Source organism: Scyliorhinus canicula, chromosome 8 (genome assembly GCF_902713615.1).
Source record: "Scyliorhinus canicula chromosome 8, sScyCan1.1, whole genome shotgun sequence".
Taxonomy (NCBI): Eukaryota; Metazoa; Chordata; class Chondrichthyes; order Carcharhiniformes; family Scyliorhinidae; genus Scyliorhinus; species Scyliorhinus canicula.
In genome coordinates this window covers 149,424,529-149,450,899 of record NC_052153.1, presented here as the reverse complement: position 1 = coordinate 149,450,899, position 26,371 = coordinate 149,424,529, and the positions used below count along the sequence as shown (strand labels likewise).

Sequence of the window (26,371 nt, the reverse complement as noted above, 5' to 3'; positions counted from 1 at the left end):
GGGGGGGGCGGGGGGCGGGCGCAGTTACTACTACGAAGATGCTTACCTGTAAATATGTATGTTAATTTTTGCGTGTTTGTTTGTTGTTTTTTTTTTTTGTTCTTTTTCTCTCCTAACAATTTGTAATTTGTTCAATATAAAATATGAAAACTGAATAAAAACATTTATAAAAAAAAAAAAATACCGTTCATCACAATGCATGAATGCAACTTGAAGTGACAGATAAACCTGCCAATCAAATTCACAACCTGATTGTAGGGAGCTGAACACTATTCCCAGTTAGTGAAAATTTGTCACATTCCTATCTTATGTTGAAGGGAAATCTTACCAATCAAATTAGCTACACTTTAAAATGCATAAATTGTTAATATTTTCACATTTTAGTTGCTGGCATCACAGGAGAATTGACGTATCAAATAAAGGATCCAAATGGCAAATCGAGCTGTATGCCTGAACCTTTCTTATTTCAAAATGCTTACGCTTCATGTAATTTAAGTTTTTAACTAAAAGGAACAACAACAGGATATACATTTTAAATTAATTTACCTGTGCAATTCCCATTGCAGACATATTAGCCTGATTATAAAATATGCGCCCAAAATGGTCTCGATCTGGAAACACATCTGCTTGTCGAGGTAGGTTTGCACCACCAGAGTCCACTAAAATAAAACGATGAAAAAGACTTGCATTTATATATCACCTTTCATTAGCTCAAGTAGCACAAACAGATCATTTAGTACATGACAAGAACATTTTAAAAAAAAAAAGAAAATACATAATAGGGCACACTCGATGGGCTAATTGGCCTCTTTCTGCACTGTAAATTCTATGATTGAAACACAAGGTACACAATGTAAATACATAGACACCGGCATCGGGTGTGGCATACAGTAGTGTAGTATTAATCAGGTCAGTTCTAAGAAGGTTGTTTAGCAGTCTAGTAACAGCAGGGGTGAAGCTGGTTTGAATCTGTTCGTGCGTATTCTCAGACTTTTATGTTTCCTGCCCGATGGAAGAAGTTGGAAGAGTGAGTAAGCCGGGTGGGAGATGAAGTGTGTGAGGCGCATACACCCTCTCCGATGCCTCCACTTTGCCTCTGTATGCTCTTGACGAAGTCTCTCGATATGTTTGGTGCCTTTCCAAACAAACCATTCTGGTCGGTCACAAACCAGGGATCTTTTCAGCAATGCTTTGAGAACACCCCTGCTGTCCTTCTGTGAGTCTCCCGACATGAACGAGGTTTGAATAGGACATTTGCTTCAGTGGTCTGGTGTCAGGCATCCCGATGCCATGACCCACCCCAGAGTGGTAGTTCAGAGTGATTAGTGCCTTGATGCTGGACATATTGGTTAAAAAGAAGATTCTGCTATTAGATCACATTTCTTCCACTGGATTTGGAGGATCTTGCAACAGCACCATTGATGTTGCTTCTCCAGAGCTTTGAGGTGCGTACTGTAAGGAGCGCAGTGTCACCGCCATCAACCTGCAGCATGCACCCACAAACAGCAATGTGATAATAACCAGATAATTTATTTTTTGTCATGTGGCTTGAGGATACCAGGGATAACTTTTCTGCTCTTCTTAAAAGATTGCATTTACCCAAGAGAATAGACTGGGCCTCAGTTTAATGTCTCATCTGAAAGTTGGCATCTCTGACAATGAAGATCCCCCTTTGGCTCAGCCTAGATTTTGCACTCAAGACACTGAAGTCTATTTTGTGGACTCGCACTAACAGGACAATTGAGGCACGAAGGCACAATTTACTGAAAGAGAATCAAATAACAAACTGTATTACAAGGAACACGCTGACAATTTTCAACATCATTAATAATGGTAGTGCTTTTTCTTGCAAAACTGTCATCTAGAGGGGCAGAACAGTGGCGCAGTGGGTTAGCCCTGCAGCCTCACGGTGCCAAGGTCCCAGGTTCGATCCTGGCTCTGGGTCACTGTCCGTGTGGAGTTTGCACATTCTCCCCGTGTTTGCGTGGGTTTCATCCCCACAACCCAAAGATGTGCAGCCTAGGTGGATTAGCCATGCTAAATTGCCGCTTATTTGGAAAAAATTAATTGGGTACTTTAAACTTTTTTTTAAACTGTCATTTAGTAGAAGTAAATATCCCATAAATAATCTAAGAAAAATTGGAAACATTCCAATATGCATCATTATCTCACAGAAAAAATTAAATGTATTCAAAATGCACTCAACTTCATAAAATATAGTTTAATAGAAAGACTAAATAAATGTAAGGGAAAATTAAAAGTTTCACCTAAATAAACGCAGGGCAGGTGGTTCTGTGTTGCAATCTCCTGTGCTCTTACATGTTTCTTCACTGTAATTGGGTAGTAGGAACCCCCTTTTACTGTTGCATCATTGGCAACAATCAAACATTCAACCCTGAAAGCAATATAAATGTGGTTCAGAATTAGCAATGGAAAAGTACATAAACAACTTTACTACTGAAAATAAAATGTTGAATACGCAATAGGTCAGTTAACATCTGTAGAAAAAACAGGTAAGTTAACATTTCAGATGGGACTTCATCAGAAACAAACCAAGAATTCAAATCACAAATGACAAACTCCTAAATGGTAATACTATGTTCAAGTGATAAAACACAAACATTAACGGCCCACATAGCAGTGGATTTGAAACCTCGAATAACCGTCTAACATCTAGTCTTGACCAACATTCAAAGCTGCAGTCACTGGACGTGTTTAGCCAGCTGTATGAAAAGTTGAAAAACTACTGTACAGCAGAGATGCACTTCAATTTTAGGGATTCAACTTAGGAGTAGAGAACTGCCTTTTTGGATAAGAATACTCAAGTGACAAATGGATTTTTAGTTCTGGCTGGTTGATATATTGTGGTTTTCTCATTAGACAAGTCAGATTTTCAGACTTATGTAAACCTGCTGACAAGATGAGCTGTTACTAAGCTTAAATTTGCTCTACACATGCACCTCACGGGCATAATTTATCATCTCCCAGAGAGAGCATCATCTCCACCTGATCAACAGCCAGATGACAGCTGTGGAGAGGAGAAGTGTGCAAACCAATTAGACCATTTTAAAGTGCAAATAGTTTGAAGAGTGGCAGAAGATAAAGTACAAAATGAAACTGGCAGAACTAAGCCAAGTATATGCTGAAGATCACAGAAAGTTAGCAACACTGAAGACCATCCAACATTGGAAGTAACACAAAATACTTGAACTGCCAAAATTCCACTGAGATGCTAAGTTTTCCTTTCCTTTATGTCCACCAGACAACAGCCCTGAACGCATGCAACTCAGGAGCTGCACAGAAAATATACGCATGAGTTTAACAGAACTTAAAAAAAAACCACTGACAGTTGCCAATGTATCCAGTGTTTAATGAAAGCACTAGACTGAAAATAAAACAATTTTAACATTCTAGATCATAGAATCATCGAATTTACAGTGCAGAAGGAGGCCATTTGGCCCAACGTGTCTGCACCGGCCCTTGGATAGCTTTCGGAGCACTGCTCCTTCCTCAGGTGATTCATCTGAGGAAGGAGCAGTGCTCCAAAATCTAGTGATTCGAAACAAACCTGTTGGCTTTAACCTGGTGTTGTAAGACTTCTTACCATAGATTATCTTGGCATTAGTTTATCTAAGAATCAAATCCATTCTGATATTTCTTTCTTTTAAAAGTTTTAGTGGTGGAGCAAATGAGGCAGAAGGGGTGTCAGTTAGCCAGACAGTTAGCATGTGGTTCTGAGTAATGCCAACGGTGTGAGGTTTGATCCCCATTCTGCCTATGTTAGTCTTGGGACCTGCCTCCTTGCCCACCCACCTCGTAAAATGAAAGCATAAGTCATGGCTCAGCAACACTCAAATAATCGAGGATGCTATCTGGTGAAGAAGAGCAAGGGAGAGAGAAAAATGAATCAATCTAATCTCTATATTTAAATAACAGACAGTTTGGAACTCAAGAGTAGAGAATGAAAACGCTCATGTCTGGGGACAAGGATTAATACTTGGTCTCAGCACTTACTATAAATAAAGGCGACGCGGTGGTAGTGGTTCGGACTGCTGCCTCACAGTGCAAGGGATTGGGGTTCAATTCCAACCTTGGGTGATTGTCTGTGTGGAGTTTGCACATTCTCCTTGTGTCTGCATGGATTTCTGCCGGGTGCTCTGGTTTCCTCCCACAGTCCGAAGATGTGCAGGTTAGGTGGACTGGCCATTCTAAATTGTCACTTAGCGGCCAACGGTTAGGTGGGGCTATGGGGTTACAGAGATAGGGTGGTGGAGTAGGCCTAGGTAGGGTGTTTTAGAGGGACGGGTAGACTCAATGGGCCAAATGGTCTCCTTCTGCACTGTAAGGATTCTATGAAAGTTTGTATTACAGAGGCAAAAGATTAGTAACCAGGTAAACATCTAAAAATGAAGCCTATCTGGATGTACATAGTGCATATTCCTTATCCATCTAATATAAAAGCACAAGCCATGGTTGTACTATAGTATAAGAATTTAACCAAGTCCCCTTAAATGCAGAGTCTTTTACAGGATCAGTAGCAATGCTGTTTGGAGGCAGGAGAACAGGCAACCTGGAGACCCAAGTTTATCACTCCAGGTCTTGTGTTAAGAGAGCTTTCTCAAAGATAGTTTGAGCCTGGGAACCAATTGATTTATGTGTGTGTCAGTTAACACAAACGGAAGACTAAATCAGATACTGTAATAAAGCTGTTACTATATAAAACACCAGTGCGTGAATCATAAGTTGGATTGTCAACAGACTAATAACCTTTTGTTGCAAAGCTAATCACTAAGAAATCCGTCAATAGTTAGCATAATAGTTGAACATTGCATTGGCACCATCTGGTGGAACCTAAAAGCTCTGCTGATTCTCGAAGCAGCATTACAAATGTAAAAAAACGCAGCAGCAAATGGGTATAACTTTAAAGCTGGATTCCGGGCTTCGGGTTCCAGCGTTAACCATTTTCATTTGCTTGCTTAGAGCCAGGTTCAATTAAGCACATGTTCTGATGATTGGCCCTTGAACTGAATTGTTAACGTTATTTCTCTCTCCACAGAAGCCAACCACTGCACCACCATCCCACCCCTTATGGGCACAGTGCAAAGCTAGAATACTTCATATCGGTGTTTACTAAGGAATAGGAATCTGACAACATATCGGTAGAGGCAGAGATGGTAGAGGTAATGGATGGGGTGAATATTGATAGACGGGATGTAATGAAAAGGCTGAATATGCTAGGAGTGGATAAATTTGTCTGGTCTGGTCTGGTCGCATTCCAGGTTGCTAAGGGAAGCAGGAGTTGAGATAAAGGGAGGGCTTCCAATAATCTTCCAGTCTTCCCTTGATATGAGAGGTATCAGAGGATTGAAGAGTGGCAAATGTAGCACAGTTATTCAAAAACGGCTGTAAAGACAGACCTAGTAACTACAGGCCGGCCAATGGCGTGTGAAACTGGAAGAACAATTGTCAGGGAAACAAATAACAGGCACTTTGGAAGAGTTCTGAGTTAATTAAAGAGAGCCAGCACAGGCGTACCAGCCTCCCTGGACAGGCACCTAGGGGCTTTTCACAGTAACTTCATTGAAGCTTACTCGTGACAATAAGCAATTTTCATTTCATTTTCATGTATAAAAGGCAAATCATGTTTGACTAACTCAATTGAATTTTTTGGATCAAGTAGCAGAGAAGGTTGATGAAGGGAGAACAAGGGATGTCAACTACATGGATTTTAAGAAACCGTGTGACGAAGTACAACATAAAAGTTTGGTGAACAAAACTGAGGCGAATGAATAGAAGGGCCAATGTCAACTTATATACAAGAGATATATTAAAAAAACTTCATACTACAATAGTGTGAAATGTCAAAATGTGTCAATGGTATCACATTTGGAGGTGTGGCAAAGTGAAGATGATACCAATTGACTGCAACAGGACATAGCACATCAAAATGGGCACAAATAAGACAGACAGCATTAAATACAGAGAAATGTGAGTTGATGCTTTTTGATAGAAAGGATTGGTGGAAGCAATAAAGACTAAAAATGCTGTGCAAAGGGGTCCATATGTCCAGATCCTTGAAGTTGGCAGGACATGTTGCAGTATGTGAGATCTTAGGCTTCATAAATAAATGCATTGAGTATAAAAGCAAGAAAGTTATGCTAACCCTTTATGAAGCTCTGGTTATGCCACAACTAGAGTATTGCATCCAGTTATGATCATCATCTTTTAGGAAGGGTGTGAAGGTCCTTGAGAGGAAACAAAGATTTACCAGAACAATTATAGGATTGAGGGATTTTAGCTACAAGATGAGGTTGAAGAATCTGAGGTTGTTCTCCTTGGACAAAATGAAATGAAATGAATGAAAAATGAAAATCGCTTATTGTCACGAGGAGGCTTCAATGAAGTTATTGTGAAAAGCCCCTAGTCGCCACATTCCGGCGCCTGTTCGGGGAATTGAACCGTGCTGCTGGCCTGCCTTGGTCTACTTTACAAGCCAGCGAATTAGCCCAGTGTGCTAAACCAGCCTCTAAGGAGATTCAGGGGAGGTCCACATGATTTTGACAGGTTTAGATAAAACAAAGAATAAGCAGGTGGTACAAGGACAAAGAGATATATTTAAGGTTTTGGGCAGGAGATATAGGCGGATGTGAGGAAGAACCTTCCTTTATCTGTAGAGAGCAGTAATGACAGGGAACCTACTCATACAAGGGTGGTGAAAGCAGAGATGATCAATTATTTCAAAATGGAAATGGATAGGCACTTGAAGGAAATAAGGACAGTGGATCATTTAACATTAACCCCATCCTCCCATCCCCATTTCTTACATAAGCTATCCTGAACATCTTTCCATAACACATCTATTACAGGAAGATGGGGAAAGTAAAAGGTTAATTAAAATATAGCACTTACCCAGACACTCTTCCAATGCCTGTGATGATGCCCCCAGCTGGGACGTCCTCGTCACCATACAGTTGATAACCTGCAAACTGTGAAAACTCCAAGAATGGAGACCTGTCAAATAAAATGTATCTCCATTAAAATAAAAGCTAAACAATTCTAACATACTTAACATAAATATCACCTGGTCAGTAGCTATGATTGTCAGGATTTTACTGTACATAAATTGCCTGTGGAGTTTGTCCAAAAAATAACAATTGTCATGAACACCTAATTTTATGATTCCTATGTTTCAGGAATATTAGTTTAGAGGGTGTTGATTTTGTTTTCTAAATGTAAAGTAAATAAAAAATGTTGAGATGCTGATAAACACACCAGAGGTAATCGCGAATGCAAAAGGTTGGTCTATAATACATTTGTTTTATTTTTCAGTAATAGTGGAGAGTATTGAAAACTAAACAACGGACCTCATTCTGAGTTTCTTGTGGAGGCTGGATGTCTACAGTTGTCCAAGAGGTTTAAATTATTCTTATTGTTTTACCAGAACAAAGGGCAGATTTGGGAATAATTTGTCCAAATTTGTATCTGGGACATTCCAAATGTTCCTGTGGGGATTGCAGGTGCTTATGAAAAGTTGGAGCGTTTGCCTTTCCGGATGCTATTGGAGATACGTGAATAAATCTATAATTTCAGAGAATATTGGGCTGTAGAACATTTTGTTTTGGCCCAGGGGAAGCAAAAGAGCCATCTGGTTCCTGTAAAGAATGGGAGAACTCTTGGGTAAAAACAAAAGAGTAATGGGGATTGTCCTATTGAGTTTTTAGGATTTAAAGTAGAAGTGGTTGAGAGATATAATGTTACGTTATTAGTATTTGCCTTGTTTAACTCTTGTACGGTAAAAGTTTTTGTTTACAGTGTAAAATGTGGCAATATTCTTGCAGTTAATAACTATGAATTTAAATATCTTTTAAAAAGTTACTGATCTCTTCTGAGATCGTAACACAATGACAGCACTCCACAATGACAGCACTCCAAAGTAATTTATGGCTGTTGAGCACTTTTGGATTTCCTGAGGACAAGAAAGATGGTATAAAAATTCTGTATATTTTTCCTATCAGACATTTACCATCAGACATTTAACAGTTCCAAAAATTTTGCTCTACTTTAGTATTGTCATCTATTTATATTTTTGCGAAAGGAAGTTGTAATATTTTGTTTAAGAACACAAATTGCAAGTACAAAAGCAAAACGCAGCGGATACTGGAAATCTGAAATACAAATGGAAAATGCTGTAAATACTCAGCAGGCCAGACAGCAACTGTGGAAAGAGAAACAGTAAATATCTCAGGTTTGCGACTTTTCATCAGAACTGGAGAAGGAAGGTTAGAGATGGTTTTTACGCACAGAATGAGGCATGGGTAGGCAGGAGAAAGTAATAAAGAACCAAAAGGGAAACTCTGATAGGATGGAAGACAGGTATCACTAAATGACAAAAGATGATGCAAGGCGACTTCCGGTGGCGGTGATATCCGAGTGAGCCGCACATTCGGTGGGCCTCTCACTCTGGCGGGCGTTTGGAGGCTGATTCCCCGCGATAGCGGGACCACGGAGCTGAAGGAAGGCGGCAGCGAAAGTGCTGAGGAGCGGGCTGCGGCACATGGAACAGCGGGAGTCCAGGAGGCAGAAGAAAAGAGAGAAATAGGGACAGAGAAAAGGACCTGAAGAAACTTACCTGGAACCTAAGATGGCGGACACACGGAACCCGGACTCAGCAATCCAGCAGGCGCTGGATAACATGCTCCAGGAAATGAAGTCCAGTTTTGAAGCGCTGAAGCGGGACAGCTTGGACCCAATCCAGAAAGCAGTGGATCAGCTGAACCAGAGGCTGGATGCGCAAGATGTTAAATTTAAGGAGCTGGGAGAGGCGGTGGAGGAGCAGGCGGATGCGCAGACGGTTGCGGCGCTAGAAGTTGACGGGCTGAAGGGGAGGCAGAGAAGATTGCTAGACAGAGTGGAGGAGCTGGAGAATAGAGTCCGCAGGAACAATCTGAGGATGGTCGGCCTCCCGGAGGGGGCTGAGGGAGCTGATGCCGCAGCGTTTGTAGCAAACCTATTGATGCAGCTGATGGGGGCCGAAGCCTTTCCGCGACCGCCGGAGCTGGAGGGGGCATACAGAGTGCAGGCGAGGCAGGGGTGGCCGGGCGGATCCCCCCGCCCGATGGTGATTGGGTTCCACAGGTGCGTGGACAAGGAGCGGGTGCTGCGGTGGGCAAAGAGCGCCAGGAGCAGCGCGTGGAACAAGTGTCCTCCGCATTTACCAGGACCTAAGCCAGGAGGTGGCTCGGGGGCGAGCAGCCTTTAAGAATGTCAAGGAGGTGCTGTTCAAGAAGCACGTGAAGTTTGGTCTGCTGTTCCCAGCTCGGCTATGGGTCACGCACCAGGGTCAACACCACTACTTCTCCGAGCCTGAAGAAGCGATGGACTTTGCGAGGGATCAGGGGCTGGTCCCGAAAAGAGGCGAATTAGGGCCCGAGGACTACCGTGGGAAGGTACACCGAATGTGCCTGGACTGCTGTTCAACGGTTTGCTGGTCAAAGGTGCCAAGCGGAACATTTGGGACTCTTTCCTTTGTGCATGGACATTGGTTTGGGGTTTTTTTTTATTGTTTGTTTTTTCTCTTATGTTTTTGTTTTTTCCTCTTTTTTCTGATTTTTCCTTTTTGGGCGGATTTGTACTTTTTGTGCAGCTCGCGGAGGACACTGGAGCCGGCATGATAACGAAGGGGGGCCGGTCAGCAAGGGGGGCCAAGGACGTGGGTTGGGGGGTTCCTTATTTTTTTTTTCTTTTGTTTTGTTGATGTCCATGCCTTCCTGTGTCAGTGAGTTTGCTCCAGTGGGTTGGAGAGGGGAATGGGGCGCCGGGGAGTGGGGAGGAGGGCGGGGAAACAATGGGAATGAGACAGGAAGGCGCCGGAGTGTTGAGTCACCGGGCTAGCAAATTGGCTAGTCAAGGGAGTCAGGTGGGGGGGGGGGGAAGATCACAGCCAGTGAATGGCAGGGGTGGGGGTATCGGGGGATGTTGTTAGGGGGGGAGGGGTTGTTCTGCTGACGTGGGAGGGACTTGAAATAGGCACTGGAAAGGAGGTTGAGGGTGGAGGCAGCCAACAGGCGGGCCAGGAATGGCGCGACGCACGTAATTATGTTGCAGGAGACACATCTGAAAGTGTCTGACCAGACCAGGCTAAGGAAGGGCTGGATTAGCCAGGTCTTCCACTCAGACTTGGACTCGAAGTCCAGGGGGGTGGCAATCATGATCAACAAGCGGGTGCAATTTGAGACGGAGGGCAGATACCTGATGGTACGTGGCAGACTGGAGGGGAGAAGAGTGGTGCTGGTGAATATATATGCCCCGAACTGGGATGACGTGGACTTCATTAAAAGAGTGCTGGGGAAGATCCCGGACCTGGACTCTCGCAGGCTAATAATGGGGGGGGGACTTTAACATGGTCCTTGACCCGGCTTATGATCGGTCGTGTCCCAGAACGGGGAGACTCCCAGCAATGGCAAGGGAGCTGAAAGGGTTTATGGAGCAAATGGGGGCAGTGGACACCTGGAGAGCCAGACAGCCGACAGGAAGGGGCTACTCGTTTTACTCGCACGTACATAAAGTATATTCTAGGATAGATTTCTTCGTACTAAGCAGGGATTGTATAGGGGAGGTGAAGAACACGGAATATTCGGCAATTACTATCTCAGACCATGCCCCGCACTGGGTAGACCTGCAGATCGGGGGGTCCAGCTACCAACGCCCGCAATGGAGGCTAGACGTGGGACTGCTGTCGGAGGAGGGGATCTGTGAGAGGTTTCAAAGGTGTATGCGAAATTACCTGCAGGTGAATGACGCGGGGGAGGTCTCAGCGGTGACCCTGTGGGAGGCGCTAAAGGCAGTAGTGCGGGGGGAGCTGATTTCAATTGGGGCCCACAGAGCCAAGGCACACAGGGCAGAGATGGATAGATTGGTAAGGGAAATGGGTCGGATAGATGAAGATAGCGCGGAGCCCCCGGGGGAGGTTTTACTCAGGGAGAGGCAGAGACTACAGGCGGAACTGGGGGCACTATCCACGAGTAGGGCCGTGGAACAGCTTAGGAAGGCGAGGGGTGTGGTGTATGAGCATGGGGAAAAGGCTAGCAGACTGTTAGCGCAGCAACTCAGGAGGAGGGAGGCGGCCAGGGAAATAGGTAGAGTGATGGATGGGGAGAGGCGCAAAGTGGAGGACCCGGCAGGATTGAATAGGGTATTCCGGGACTTCTATCGCAAGCTGTATACTTCGGAGCCGCCGGAAGAACCGGAGGAGATGAAAAGGTTTCTGGACGGGTTAACATTCCCAACAGTAGGTGAAGGGTGAGTGGATGAGCTGGGGGCCCCGATTAGAGTGGAGGAGGTATTGGGGGGCCTAAAGGCCATGCAGTCGGGGAAAGCCCCGGGGCCGGATGGATACCCAGTAGAGTTCTATAGGAAGTTTTCTGAGCTGGTGGGCCCGGTCTTGGCGAGGGTTTTCAATGAGGCAAGGGACAGAGGGACCCTGCCGCCGACAATGTCGCAAGCCACTATATCACTGATATTGAAGCGGGGTAAAGACCCGGAGGCGTGCGGGTCCTACAGGCCAATCTCCCTGATTAATGTTGACGCCAAGCTCCTGGCAAAGGTACTGGCGGTTAGAATGGAGGACTGCGTACCGGAGGTGATTGGGGAGGTCCAAACTGGGTTCGTGAAAGGTAGGCAGCTGCCAACCTGAGAAGATTACTTAATGTGATAATGATGCCCCCCGGCGGGCAGGGAGGTGGAGGTAGTGGTGACGATGGACGCCGAGAAGGCCTTTGACCGGGTGGAGTGAGACTATCTATGGGAGGTGCTCGGACGGTTAGGGTTCGGGGAGGGACTGGTGGATTGGATCAAATTATTATATCAGGCCCCGAGGGCCAGCGTCAGGACTAACAGAGAAGTGTCGGAGTACTTTAGGCTGTACCGAGGGACCAGACAGTGCTGCCCGCTCTCCCCGCTGCTGTTTGCGCTGGCCATAGAGCCGCTGGCGATTGTGCTGAGAGCCGCTGAGGGATGGAAGGGGATGGTGAGGGGCGGAGTAGAACATAGGGTCTCTCTTTACGCAGACGGCCTGCTCCTGTACGTGTCGGACCCAGTGGCCGGGATGGGAAGTATGCTGGGAATGTTGAGGAAGTTCGACCAGTTTTCAGCATACAAATTAAATACGGCCAAGAGTGAAATGTTTGTGGTACAGGCAAGGGGCCAGGAGAACAGATTGAGAGGGCTACCGTTTAGGCTGGCTGAGGAAAATTTCCGGTATTTGGGAATCCAGGTGGCACGAGACTGGGGCAGGCTGCACAAGTTAAATTTGGCCAGGGTGGTGGAGCAAATGAAGGGAGAGTTTCGGAGATGGGATGCACTCCCGCTGTCAGGGAGGGTGCAGACTGTAAAGATGACAATCCTCCCTAGATTTCTGTTTGTTTTTCAGTGCCTCCCGATCTTTATCCCACAGTCCTTCTTCAAAAGAGTTAACAGGATGATCATGAGCTTTGTCTGGGCGGGAAAATCCCCACGGGTGAAGAAGGCGATGCTGGAGAGGAACCGCAGCGAGGGAGGGCTGGCTTTGCCGAGTCTGATTAATTATTACTGGGCGGCCAACATCGCTATGATAAGGAAGTGGATGGTGGGTACGGGGTCTATCTGGGAGTGGGTGGAGGCGGCTTCGTGCAGGGGCTCCAGCTTGGCAGCCCTGGTCACGGCTCCTCTACCGCTTCCGCCGGCCAGGTACTTCACCAGCCCGGTAGTGGTGGCGACCCTGCGGATATGGGGCCAGTGGAGGAGGCATGTAGGGGAGACGCGGGCGTTGGGGTTTGGGCGCCAATCTGAGACAGTCATCGGTTTGCCCCCGGGAGTATGGATGGGGGGTTTCGAGTATGGCGGCGGGCGGGGGTGGGAAGGGTGGGCGATATGTTCCTGGAAGGGAGCTTTGCGAGTTTGAGGAGCTTGGAGGAGAAATGTGGGCTGGTAAGGGGAAATGATTTTATGTACCTACAGTTGCGGGACTTTGTTCGTAGACAGGTCCCATCTTTCCCACGCCTCCCGCCAATGGGGATCCAAGACAGAATAGTCTCTAGGGGGGAAGAAGGGGAGGGTAGAGTCTCTGATATTTATAAGGTGCTCATGAGGGAGGAAGGGTCCCAGACGGAGGAACTGAAACTTGAATGGGAGGAGGAGCTAGGCGGGGAAATGGAGGACGGGCTGTGGGCAGAGGCCCTGAGTAGGGTAAATTCGACCGCGACATGTGCCAGGCTCGGGCTGATCCAATTTAAGGTCGTTCACCGGGCCCACATGACGGTGGCTCGGATGAGCAAGTTCTTTGGGATAGAGGACAAATGTGCTAGGTGCGCGGGAGGACCAGTGAACCACGTTCACATGTTTTGGGCATGCCCTAAGCTTAGGGGGTACTGGGAGGGATTTGCGGGCGTCATGTCCCGGGTGCTAAAAACAAGGGTGGCGATGGGTCCAGGGGTGGCAATTTTTGGGGTTTCGGAAGACCCGGGAGTCCAGGGGGAGAAAGAGGCCAATGTTTTGGCCTTTGCTTCCCTGATAGCCCGGTGACTAATCACTACCAGCAACTGCTGTCTGACAAAATGGGAGCAATGGTTATGATCTGAAATGGTTGAACCTGATGTTGAGTCCAGAAAGCTGTAAAGTATAAATTATGTAAATAAGTGTTAGATTAATATTTAGGGTGGCAGAGTACGCGAGTGCTGGCTAGACTCCTTTCAGTCTGCTCCATTTCTGATCCAAACTATTAGTGGGAGAATATCAAGGAGAGGCCAGAGACAGAAATAAGAGAAATAAAATCAGACCAGCTAGTATGTACTAAGTAGTAATTTATATCATCTAATGGATGATCAGAAAGAGAAATAATAGAGTTCCAGACATAAAACTCCATTGCACCAGGGGCACAAGACCTTCAGGGCAGACAAGCATGGATAATTAATGTACTGTACCAAGAAAAAATTATCAATGAAACAAATAAATGGCTTAGGGGAGCTAAATAACATGACCATGTGAGCAAATTCAATTAACATGTGGTTAAAATAACATAACTATTAGAACACCCAGATTGTAATTCATGCTAATTTACTTATCCAGCTCAGTCACTCGCTTACTTTGCCAGCCACTCTGCACACTCATCCCAAACCCAGATAGTTTGTCTCATTATTCTGACAGTATTGATACTGAAATGATTTTTTTTAAATGTAAACACGTTTACAAAAGGATGTTAATCATATTCTGAACTAATTTATTAAAATCTGACAGTAATTCTGACAGCCACGGGAGGTGGTGGCGTAGTGCTATTGTCACTGGACTAGTAATCCAGAGACCCAGTCTTATGCTCAGAGAACCCGGGTTCAAATCCCTCCAGGGCAGATAGTGAAATTTGAACTCAATAAAAATCTGTAATTAAAAAAGTCTAATGGTGACTATGAAACCAATCATTATTTCAAACCATACATATGGGCAGCACGGTAGCATGGTGGTTAGCATAAATGCTTCACAGCTCCAGGGTCCCAGGTTTGATTCCCGGCTGGGTCACTGTCTGTGCGGAGTCTGCACGTCCTCCCCGTGTGTGCGTGGGTTTCCTCCGGGTGCTCCGGTTTCCTCCCACAGTCCAAAGATGTGCGGGTTAGGTGGATTGGCCATGCTAAATTGCCCGTAGTGTCCTAAAAAAAGTAAGGTTGGGGGGGGGGGTTGTTGGGTTACGGGTATAGGGTGGATACTTGGGTTTGAGTGGGGTGATCGTGGCTCGGCACAACATCGAGGGCCGAAGGGCCTGTTCTGTACACAAGAACTGTTATTATTAATATCCTTTTAGAAGATAACATTTCACAGTACAACTCCCCAATAATTTGCATACAATGATATGTGTTGGAAAAACTATCCTTTGCAATAGTAAATGTAAAAAGAACCATTGCTTAGAGAAAAAGTAAAAATCCTAGAAAAATCAACTTTCTTCAATGCACAATTGTCCTCTGTAGGACATGTAGCCTGACTCTGTCTCTGCTTCAGCTCATCAATGCTTTAAATTCTTTTCGAGTTGACTATTCCATGTCTATGTCAGAAGCTTGTGGCCTCACATCCCCACTCTTGAGACCAAATCTAAGCTGACACACCAGTGTGGTACTGAAGAATACTGTGTTGTTGGAGATGCCATCTAGCAGATGAGAATTTAAACAGAGACCCCATCCGCTCTCGCAGCTAGATGCAAAGGATCCAAGATATCAGGAAGAGAACGGGTGTTGTCCCTGGTGCCCTGGTCAATATTTGTCCCTCAATCAATATCACAAAAAACAGGTTATCTGGTTAGTAGCACATGCTATTTGTGGGATTTTGTTCATGCAATTTGGCTGCCTTGTTTCCTACATGACTGCAGTGACCACACTTCAAAAGTACTTCAATGGATGTAAGGTGTTTGGAATGTCCCGAGGTTCTGAATGGTGTTATATAAATGCGTGTTCTTCTCACTCCTGGCTGGTCGATGAATCCACTCTCCACAACTTAAGCTCATCAAAAGCTTGGCGCTCATACCCTAATGCATTCCAAATCACATTCACCCATCACCCTAGTGCTCGACGGCTTATGGTAGTGGCTGGTTGAGTAATGCTTCGATTTTAAATTTCTCATCTTAGATTTCAAATCCTTTCATGGCTTCATCCTTCCCTTATGGCCAGTACGGTAACACAGTGGATAGCACAGTTGCTTCACCGCTCCAAGATCCCAGGTTTGATTCCTGGCTTGGGCACTGTCTGTGCGGAGTCTGCACGTCCTCTCCATGTCTGCGTGGGTTTCCTCCGGGTGCTCCAGTTTCTCTCCCGCAATCAAAAGATGTGCAGGTTTGGAGAATTGGCCATGCTAAATTGCCTGTGTCCAAAAAGGATAGGTAGGGTTGCTGGGATGGGACGGAGGCATGGGCTTAAGGGCCAGTGAGACTCGGTGGGCCGAATGGCCTCCTTCTGCACCTTAAATTCTATGATTCTATCTCGGTAATCTCATCCAGGCCTACAGCCTTCAGGGTTATTCACACTTATCTATTTCTGGCCTCTTGCACACTTCCAATTTTACTGACTCTATCGATGGTGGCTGTATCTTCAGCTGCCTTTGTCCGAAGCTCGGAATCCCTCACCACACCTCGCGAGCTCTCTATGCTCCTTTAGGATACCCCTTAAAACCTATCTATTTGACCCAGGGCCTGGGCGAGGGGTGCAGATGGTGCCAAACACCAGGGCCCTCGAATGAAGGGAGTGTCCGGATTCGATGTTTTAACCTGAGTTCTTATTATCCTTCTTACCAGCTTCAGTCCTGAAAGACCGGCTTTAAAACAAAAATTGAAATTGTCTGCCTAACATTTCTGATTTATTTTAACAGTTTCACAGAGTTGCTGCTTCTGACCTTCAGACAGATTTATTATTCCAATTTTTTTTAAAATCCCACCAGAAAACCACAAAGCTGCTCGAAGGTCAGAAGCAGCAGGACAGCAACTGACGGTGTTCTTGGTTGGAAATAGGAAGTTAAATCTCTAATAATTTTAGAGTCAATTTGTTGCTGTGTGTATAGGAAGGGAGGGAGCAGGGTGGGAGCAAGGTTGGGATGGAATGGGAGATTGGGGGGTGGGTTGCGGGAGTGGAGTGTGAAAAGGTGGGTGGGGTGGGAGAGATTGTGGCAGTTGAGGGATGGGAGTGTGGGGTGGGTAGCATGGGGTGTACAGGTCTCAGGATTCTCCTTTGAATTTGAACTAGCATATAAATAGTCGTCTAAATTTTCATTATGTCCTAAAGTAGGGGCTGGTTTAGTACACTGGGCTAAATCGCTGGCTTTTAAAGAAGACCAAGGCAGGCCAGCAGCACGGTTTAATTCCCGTACCAGCCTCCCCGAACAGGCGCCGGAATGTGGCGATTTGGGGCTTGTCACAGTAACTTCATTGAAGCCTACTCGTGACAATAAGCAATTTTCATTTAGGGACAATTCTGATGACATCCTGTGATGATGTACCAGCCACTCAAGAAACATGGGTCACATCAAAATAAATGTAAGAAACTAAAAACCAGGAGTGATGCAAGACAAGATGTTGACTCACACTATCTCCTGTTTTATTACTCTTGCAATCTGGGAATGAAGTCGCCATTTGTCACGAAGATATTGCTTAAAGAAAAGTTTCACAACTCTCTATTCCATCCTTGGGATCCTGAAAGAAGGTTCAGCAGGGGGAAATACACAACCAAAGTTAAAAGAGACAGCAAGTGAGTCAGGAAGGCATAGCGTTAACAGGCCAGTTAAGTCACAAGGGAATTTGGCAAGATTCAGTGGTATTTATTTTAATGCGAACAAGGCAGGTGAGCTTAGGGTTGTCATGTGAGAGTACCTTTAAGAAATGGGTGTTTATCGAATAGCTGCAGTGATGTCAGAGTGTGGGTGGAGCTGAGCTATCTGTCTTTCACTTTTGTTTTTGAGCAGGCAGCAGCTGGATAGCTGCAGGAAAAGCCAAGCAGCTGTATAAGGATCTCTCTGAAATCTAAAGACTGTCTCCAGATCATTTGGGTGATTTCAACGTGATAACTGCTCTCAGTAGTGAATTTAAATCTGATCTCTGTGTTAAAAATGGTCTTTCCTCTGATGTATGTTGCAAGGAAAGATTAAGGGTTACTTATAGAATATTGTATCTGAGGGGATGATTGGTGTTGATAGTTGCTAAGATGTTTACTGTGGGCTTATAAAGTGTTAACTGGTTTCAACATTGTTTTTTTTGTTTAAACATACTTTTATTTCTCTGCTGCATCACACCTGTAAAGTAGGCCGGTGTGCTCTCCATAACCACAATCTATTCAAAGTTATGGGTCAGGGAAACTCCATGATATACTTTGGGGTTCTCTAAACCCTGGCCCGTAATAGGGTACAAAGTAAAACATGGCGGTATGATGTCATTGCTCCCACTGAGACATGGTAGAGAGGGGCAGGATTGGCAGCTCAATATTCCAGGATATAGGGGACTGGATTCTCCGATTTTGCAGCTATGTCTGGAGGATGCGTCTGGTCTTACGCCCAAAACGTCGGTGGCGCCCCCGCATCAATGCTCCATCTGGTGGGGGGGGGGCGAGTAGCCACACCACGCCGGCTTTACCTGACGATGCGGACACAGAATAGCTTTGTACATGGCCGCACATGCGCACGCCAGCGGCCTGCGGCAGCCACGCCATACAACATGGCGCGACTGCATGCAGACCTGGCCTGCCAAAGACTGCCCAACCCCCACCTCGACCAGACCCCCCCAGCCGAAGCCCGCCCTGCTAGCAGAATGGCTTTCTCCCCGACTGTGGTAGCGCTGGACGCAGTCTGCAGCCGCCACCCCAGGTTCACGAAAGTTGAGAGGAGACGCGACCGACGCTGTCGGGAAGTCGGCCTATAGGCGGCGGAGCATCGGGGGAGGGTCTGAGGTGATGTCCTGAGGCTGTCCCAACGGCGAGCTCCGTACTCCTGGAGGGGGTATTCTTTGAGAGGGCGGAGGATCGGGAAAATCGCGCCGCCCCCGCTTTCACCATAAAAATGGATTCTCTGGCCGATCGGCAAACGCAATTTCGTCATCGGCAATCGGAAAATCCCGCCCAGAATTTTCAGGCGAGACAGGGAATGAGGTAAGAGGGGGTGTCACAATTTTGATCAGGGAATCAATTACAGCAGTAAGGAGGGAGAAAGCAAAACGGGTAGAACTTTAAAACCAAAATGGAGATATCACATTACTGGGAGTCTTCTGTAGTTATGTAGACAAATTCTGAGAAGTGAAAAAGTAATAGGGTAGTCCAAAGATATTCAGAATAGGTGGACTGGCCATACTAAATTGCCCCTTCGTGTCCAAAATGTTAGATCGGGTTAATGGGTTATGGGGATAGGGTGGAGGCGTAGGCTAGGGTAGGGTGTTCTTTCCAAGGGCTGGTACAGACCCAATGGGCCAAATGGTCTCCGCCTGTACTGTAAATTCGATGATTCTAGTGACAGCACGGGATTTCAACTTCCCAATATTAATTGTGTTATCATAGTGTGAAAGGTTTTGACTGAGCGGAATTGTTAAAATGCGTCCAGGAGAACATTTTAAACCAGTATGTAGCAGGTCCTACAAGAGAGGAGGCGGTCCTGGACTTCATTTTAGGTAACAAAGCCAGGCAAGTGGTTGAAGTATCAGTGAGGCAGCATTTTGCGGCCTGTGATCATAACTCCCGTTAGAATCAAGATTGTTATAGAAAAGGACAAGATGGGCCTGAGATCAAAGTTCTAAGTTGGGATAATAAGATCAGATTTGATTTTGCCAGAGGTCGACTGGGTACAGAGACTTTTAAGTACAGTGGGATACATTCAAGAAGGAAATCAGGAAAGTACATTGCCAACACGTTCCAATTAAGAAAAAGGGTGGGACCAACAAATCCAGTGAACCCTGGATATCAAGGGATATACAGCATTAGATAAAGAGAAACAGGGAGTTTTGTGACAGAAATCGAGGACCCAAAACAGCAGAAGTCCTAGAGGCGTATAGCATGTGCAAACGGGAACTTGAAAAGGAAATTAGGAGAGCAAAAAGGGGGTATGAAAGGATACTGACAGATAAAATAAAGGAAAATCTTAAATTGTTTTACAAGCACATTAGGGTAAAAGGATAACTAGGGAAAGAGTAGGCCCCACTCAGGACCATAGTGGTAATTTGTGAGTGGAGCAGGAGGATCATACCCGGCACAAAAGATGATGGTTGTGGTGTTTGGAGGTCAATCATCTCGGCTCCAGGACATCACTGCAGGGGTTCCTCAGGGTAGTGTTCAATGCCCAACCATCTTCAGCTACTTCATCAATTACTTCCCTTCCATCATAAGGTCAGAAGTGGGGATGTTTGCAGATGATTGCACAATGTTCAGCACCATTCGCGACTCCTCCGATAATGAAGCAGTCCATGTTCAAATGCAGCAAGACTTGGACAATATCCAGGCATGGGCTGATAAGTGGCAAATTACATCCGCACCACACAAATGCCAGGCAATAACTATCTCCTACAAGAGAGGATCTAACCACCACCCCTTTACATTCAATGTCATTACCATCGCTGAATCCCCACAATCAACATTGATCAGAAACTGAACTGGACTGTATTAATACTGTGGCTACCAGGGCAGCTCAAAGGCTAGGAATCCTACGACGAGTAACTCACCTCCTGACACCCCCCTTCTCCCCCATCAAAGCCTGTCGACCATCTACAAGGCACAAATCAGGACTGTAATGGAATACTCCCCACTTGCCTGGATGAGTGCAGCTCCAACAACACTCAAGAAACTCAACACCATCCAAGACAAGGCAGCCCACTTGATTGCTCCCCCTTCCACAAACATTCAAACCCTCCACCACTAACAGTGGCAGCCATGTGTGCCATCTACAAGATGCACTGCAGTAACTCACCAATGTTCCTCAGACAGCACCTTCCATACCCACGACCACTACGATCTAGAAGGACCCCAACACCTGGAGGTTCCCCTGCAAGCCACTCACCACCCTGACATGGAAATATAACGCAGTTCCTTCACTGTCGCTGGGGCAACATCCTGGAACTCCCTTCCCAGCAGCACAGTGAGTGTACCTACACCTCAAGGACTGCAGCAGTTCAAGAAGGCAACTCACTACAACCTTCTGAAGGGCAACTAGGGATGGGCAATAAATCCTGGCCTAACCAGTGACACCCACATCCAGTAAATGATTTTTTTAAAAAACGTAGACAGGGTTCTAAATTAATACTTTGGGTGGGATTTACCGGCTGTTCACCCCCGTGGGATATTCCGGTCCCACGCCGGCGCACGGGTTTCCTGGCGATGAGGGGTGCAGACAATGCAAAATCCTGTTGACAACGGTGGGACCAGTAAATCCCGCTGGTGGGCCGCCTCTGCAAAACACACAGCGGGTTGGTCGGTAAATTCCGCCCTTTGTGTCACTGTTCACTCATGAGAGGGATGATGTGAGTATAGAAATCAGGGAGAAGGACTGTGAAAAAAATTAAAGAAATTAACACAGAGAGGATGTTCAGAGTGATCTGGCAAGTTTAAAAGTATATATATTTCCAGGGGCATATGAAATGTATCTCAGGCTGTTGAGCGAGGCATGGGATGAAAAAGCAGGAGTGCTGGCAATAATTTTCATTTCTATCTGACCACAGGAGTGGTGCCAAAGGACTGGAGGATAGCCAATGCATTACCGTTATTCAAGAAAGGAGGAATGGGATCCACATGCCAGCCAGTCCAACCTCAAGTGGTGGGGAAACTATTGGAAGCAATTCTGAGAGATAGAATTATTCTGCATTTGGAGAGGCAGGGATTAATCAAGAATAGTCAGCATGGTTTTGTTAAGGGGACGTAATGTCTGATCAACTTGACTGAATTTTTCGAAGAGGTGATCAGGTTTGTAGATGAGGTGATGCACTTTACGTACTCTGCTTCAGCAAGGCTTTTGAGGAGGTCCCACATGTGAGATTGATAGCAAGAATAAGACCTATGGAATCCAATGAAATTTGGCAAAATTGGGTCCAGAATTGGTTTAGTGGCAGGAAGCAGAGGGTGATCATCGAGGGGTGTTTTTCAGATTAGAAGCTTGTGTCCAGTAGAGTCCCGCAGGGATCAGTGTTGGGGACCTTGCTGTTTGTGGTTAATATAAATGATTTAGGCTTGAATGTAGGAGGGTTGATTAGTAAGTTTGCGGATGATATGAAAATTGGTGTTGTGGGAAACAGCAAGGAGGATAGCCTTTGATTATAGGAGGATATAGAAAGGCTGGTCAGATCGGTGGCAAATGGAATTCAATCAGGATAAGCGTGAGGTGATGCACTTGGGCAAGACAAATAAGGCAAGGGAAATGAACGGCAGGACCATAAGAAGTACAGGAGATCAGAGGAACCTCGGTGTGCATGTACACCCGTCCCTTAAGGTAGCAGGGTAAGTGGATGAGTTGGTTAGGAAGGCACATGGTAACTTGCCTTTATTAGCCAAAGCACAGAGTTTAAGAGCAGGGAGGTTATGCTGGAACTGTACAAAACTTTAGTTGCGCCATATTAGAGGAGGGATATGATAGCACTGGAAAGGGTGTACTGGAGATTTATCAGATTGTTGCCTGGGCTGGAAAGTTTTGGTTAGGAAGAGAGATCGGATAGACTGGTTGGTTTTCTTTGGAGCAGAGGAGACCGAGGGGGGACATGATTGAGTTGTACAATATTGTGAGGGGCATAGATAGAGTAGTCAGGAAGAAACCTTTCCCTATGGTGGAGGGATCAATGACTAGGGGGCATAGATTTAAGGTAAGGGGCAGGAGGTTTAGAGGGGACGTGAGGAAAAACTTTTTCACTCAGAGTGTTGGGAGTCTGGAACTCACTGTCTGAAAGGGTAGTGGAGGCAGAGATCCTCATAACATTCAAGAAGCATTTAGATGGGCACTTGTGATGCCAAGGTATTCAAGGATATGAGCCTAGTTCTGGAAAATGGGATGAGAATACTTAGGTAGTTGTTTTGCTGGCACAGACACGCTGTAGATGGCGATGACTCATTGAGAAGGAATGTCACATGACCTCCCCCTGTGGTATTGTCCGTTGGAACTGAATTTTGGCAGTTACTGTTTTTACCTCCAAAGTGAACAGTACTACTCCAAGCAATAGCCTAAACTGTCTACCATCCAGCTGGTGACAGCAGAAAGAACTCTGACCCTCATTAAACCTGCCAACTCGGAACTCGTGCTTCCAAGCTAACTCATTCTATATGCCTTCTCCTGTTGTGGAAGTCTTTCTCTGGAAAAACGGAGCATTCTACAATCAGCTAACCTCTCCTCGGAAGGAACACCTCAGTTCACTTGTGATTGTAGACTCTAGGCACATGTGTCGCCTATACTTGTATCGATTGTTAACATGCCCTGAACCCTCTTACACTCTCACAATAAATGGGGAAAAGTAAAAAGTGTGGACATTGCGAAAATCCTCTCGTGTGTAAAAATAAACCATCCCTTTTATTCGCATCTTACTTCAAGTTGCTGTTCAAATTATTATCAGAGGATTGGAACATTCCCAAATTTAAGGATTGGGAAAAAAACACCACAATTTATAAAGGGAGAAATCAGAATTAAAAAACCTTTGTTCCCCTTTGGGGAAATCAGCGCAGCTTAAATTGACCCCCCCCCCCCCTTTCCCCCCTTCCTGTCTGACATTTCACTCAAGATATTACTCTCACAATCTTTTTGCTGGCGTTTACTTTTTGTTGCCAACATTTTTCCATTTTGGGTTATAAATTCACAGTGTTCCACACACTTTGTATAACAGCTTCCATTGGAAGGGGAAAAAAATCCTGTTATTGAGTCAACGCCACATTGAACATTTGTAGCATGTATCACGTCGACGCTATGACCAAAAAAGCACAACAGCGCCTATACTTCCTCAGAAAACTAAGGAAATTCAGCATGTCCACATTGACTCTTACAGATTTTTACAGATACACCATAGAAAGCATCCTATCTGGTTGCATCACAGACTGGTATGGCAACTGCTCAGCCCAAGTTCATAAGAAACTACAGAGAGTCGTGAACACTACCCAGTCTACCACGCAAATCTGCCTCCCATCCACTGACTCTGTCTCCGGTTGCCTTGAGAAAGCGGGCAGGATAATCAAAGAACCCTCCCACCCGGGTTATTCTCGCTTCCAACTTCTTTCATAAGGCAGGAGATACAAAAGTCTGAGAACACGCACCAACAGATTCAAAAACAGTTTCTTCCTCGCTGTTACCAGACTCCTGAATTATCCTCTTATGGACTGAACTGATTTCTTCATACATCTTCTCTACTGAGCAGTACTACACTCCATATGCTGACCCAATGCCTGTGCCTATGATTTTGATTGTTTATTTTTGGATGTCCAATGTATTGTCATGTTTGGAATGATCTGTCTGGAATGTATGCAGAACAATACTTTACACTGTACCTCGGTACACGTGACGATAAATCAAATTCAAATTCTTCTCTGGAAAATTCAGATCAACAATTCAATCTACATTTTTCCTAAGCTGCTGATAGATGTCCAATTGACAAATACTAGTGATAGTATCATTACCGTAAAAGGTGCAGATGCCATTTCTGGTATATTGTGGGTTGGCGCCAGCGAAGTAAGAATTGGTTGTGTCAGGACACTTCACAAGAATACCAACATCAGGTACCAATTTATACTGTATAAGAAGAAAGTGCTGTTTAGTTGGCATGTGGACTCTGAATGATAGATGCATTGCCATGGAGAATGCACTAGTTGATGGTGACTGACACTTAACTGACAAGCATTTTTTGAAATTTAAACCAGCCAGCTTGACCTTGAGAAATGAGTCAGTGAATGGCTGTTACTTATTTTGTTTAGCTGGTACAGTTATAACATGTGCACGTTATTTCTGTTTGCAAACAACAGGGTCCTGTGTACATAGCTTCGAGTACATGCACACAGCGAGCCTGACCGACTATCTCAAATTGGTTGTCAGCGTATTTCTTAGCCCACTTAAGAGTATTATTTAGCAAATGTTGTCCAATCGTGAAATATCATCTAACGTTGGGATTCTTCGGGTCCACCTGATAAAATCGTGATTCGTGATCGGGTGGAGAATAGTGCGCCAGCCCAAAATAGGGATTCGCGCCAGGCAACAAACCTGTTGCGGGTTTCCAGTCCCGGCCCGCCGGCCATAACCAGCTTCCCACCCATAATGCTAAACCCTTTTTTTACGTGTCACTAATATGCTTGAAGAAAGATGCTCCCACACCCCCAACAGGAACTGCACGGGGCAGGCTTTGGGTGCAGGTCCTGACAAGCGATTACCTAGCACACTGGACCCCAAGGGGTCAAGAAAGTAAGTCCAGTGCCCATGTGCCCCTGCGGTTCAACGTAGCCAGGCTGACCTGCTGCTCATCCAGGCTAGAAAAGAGAATTCTCCCCCAGTGAAACTGACTTCTCCTGTCAGTCAGAGGACTTCAAAGGGGTCTTCACACACCTGCAGCTTCTAAAAAAGAGAAAGGGAATTATTTCTACAGAATGGAGTTCTGCTATGATTTGGAAGCCTTCCAGGTGTCTGGGGCATGACGATTAAAGTGACCAGACCACTTCAGAGTTTTCAGAGTGGACAGCCAAGAATGAAGATTTTGATCAGAAAACTATCTGAAATCACTATGCCAAGAGTGATCTTCAGATTTCCATGGGCTAGAATAGGCAATCCAGCTAGGAAACCCACCATTTCCATTGTGGGACATGGGGGCTTGTCTGTGAAAAGGGTGCCCCAAAATCTGTGAAGCTGGGCTGGCCGGCAAACTTCCCAATATGCATATTTTCAAATAAAATGAGTGGGTAAATTCCACGTGAGAGGCACTGCCAGCAGGAACGACTCTGGTTTTCTCACTACCGTGAGTATTTAGTCTGCAAATGGGAGAATCATGCCCCATGTTTTGAGTTTTGCAAGCAAGGGCTGGTTGGGTATCTGGTATATGAAATTCAATGCCAGTGCGCCGCTAGGTCTATAGTCCCTACATCCCAAAGGGTGGTGGATCATATCAAACAGCATATCCAGATTATAACCAACCATCCTATGCTTGCAAAACCTAAAACACAGTATCTTAACATTAGGTGTGATTTTGCGATTGGACAACATTTGCTAAATAATCCTCAGTGTGCTAAGAATTATGAGATTCTCATATACATAGAGGTTTACAACATGGAAACAGGCCCTTCGGCCTAACTTGTCCATGCTGCCGGGTTTTTAACCACTAAGCTAGTCCCTATGGCCTGCATTTGGCCCATACCTTCTATACCCATCTTTCCCATATAACTGTCTAAATGCTTTTTAAAAGACAAAATTGTACCCGCCTCTGCCACTGCCTCTCGCAGCTCGTTCCAGACACTCACCACCCTCTGTGTAAAAGAATTGCCCCTCTGAACCCTTTTGCATCTCTCCCGTCTCACCTTAGACCTATGCCCTCTACTTTTTTTAACTACCCTAACTTAGGGAAAAGACCACCCTACCTTAGGGAAAAGATCTACCTCATCTATGCCCCTCATTATTTTATAGACCTCTATAAGATCACCCCTAACCCTCCTACGCTCCAGGGAAAAAAGTCCCAGTCTATCCAGCATCTCCTTGTAACTCAAACCATCAAGTCCCAGTAGCATCTTAGTAAATCTTTTCTGCGCTCTTTCTAGTTTAATAATATCCTTTCTGTAATAGGGTGACCAGAACTGTACACAGTATTCCAAGTGTGGCCTTACTAATGTCTTGTACAACTTCAGCAAGACGTCCCAACTCCTGTATTCAATGTTCTGACCAATGAAACCAAGCATGCCAAATGCAT

General features: G+C 45.4%; 1 protein-coding gene across 1 annotated transcript in view; it reads right to left on the bottom strand.

The window, feature by feature from the left end:
• Positions 1-26,371, bottom strand: part of mccc2 (methylcrotonoyl-CoA carboxylase 2 (beta)) — a 153,143-nt gene that overhangs the window by 87,896 nt on the left and 38,876 nt on the right. Inside the window, exons 4-6 of the mRNA XM_038805418.1 lie at positions 6,910-7,011; positions 2,268-2,395; positions 547-659 (exon numbers count right to left, since the gene is read on the bottom strand). Of these exons, the coding sequence (XP_038661346.1) occupies positions 547-659; positions 2,268-2,395; positions 6,910-7,011 (343 nt within the window). The remainder of the gene's footprint in view (positions 1-546; positions 660-2,267; positions 2,396-6,909; positions 7,012-26,371) is intronic.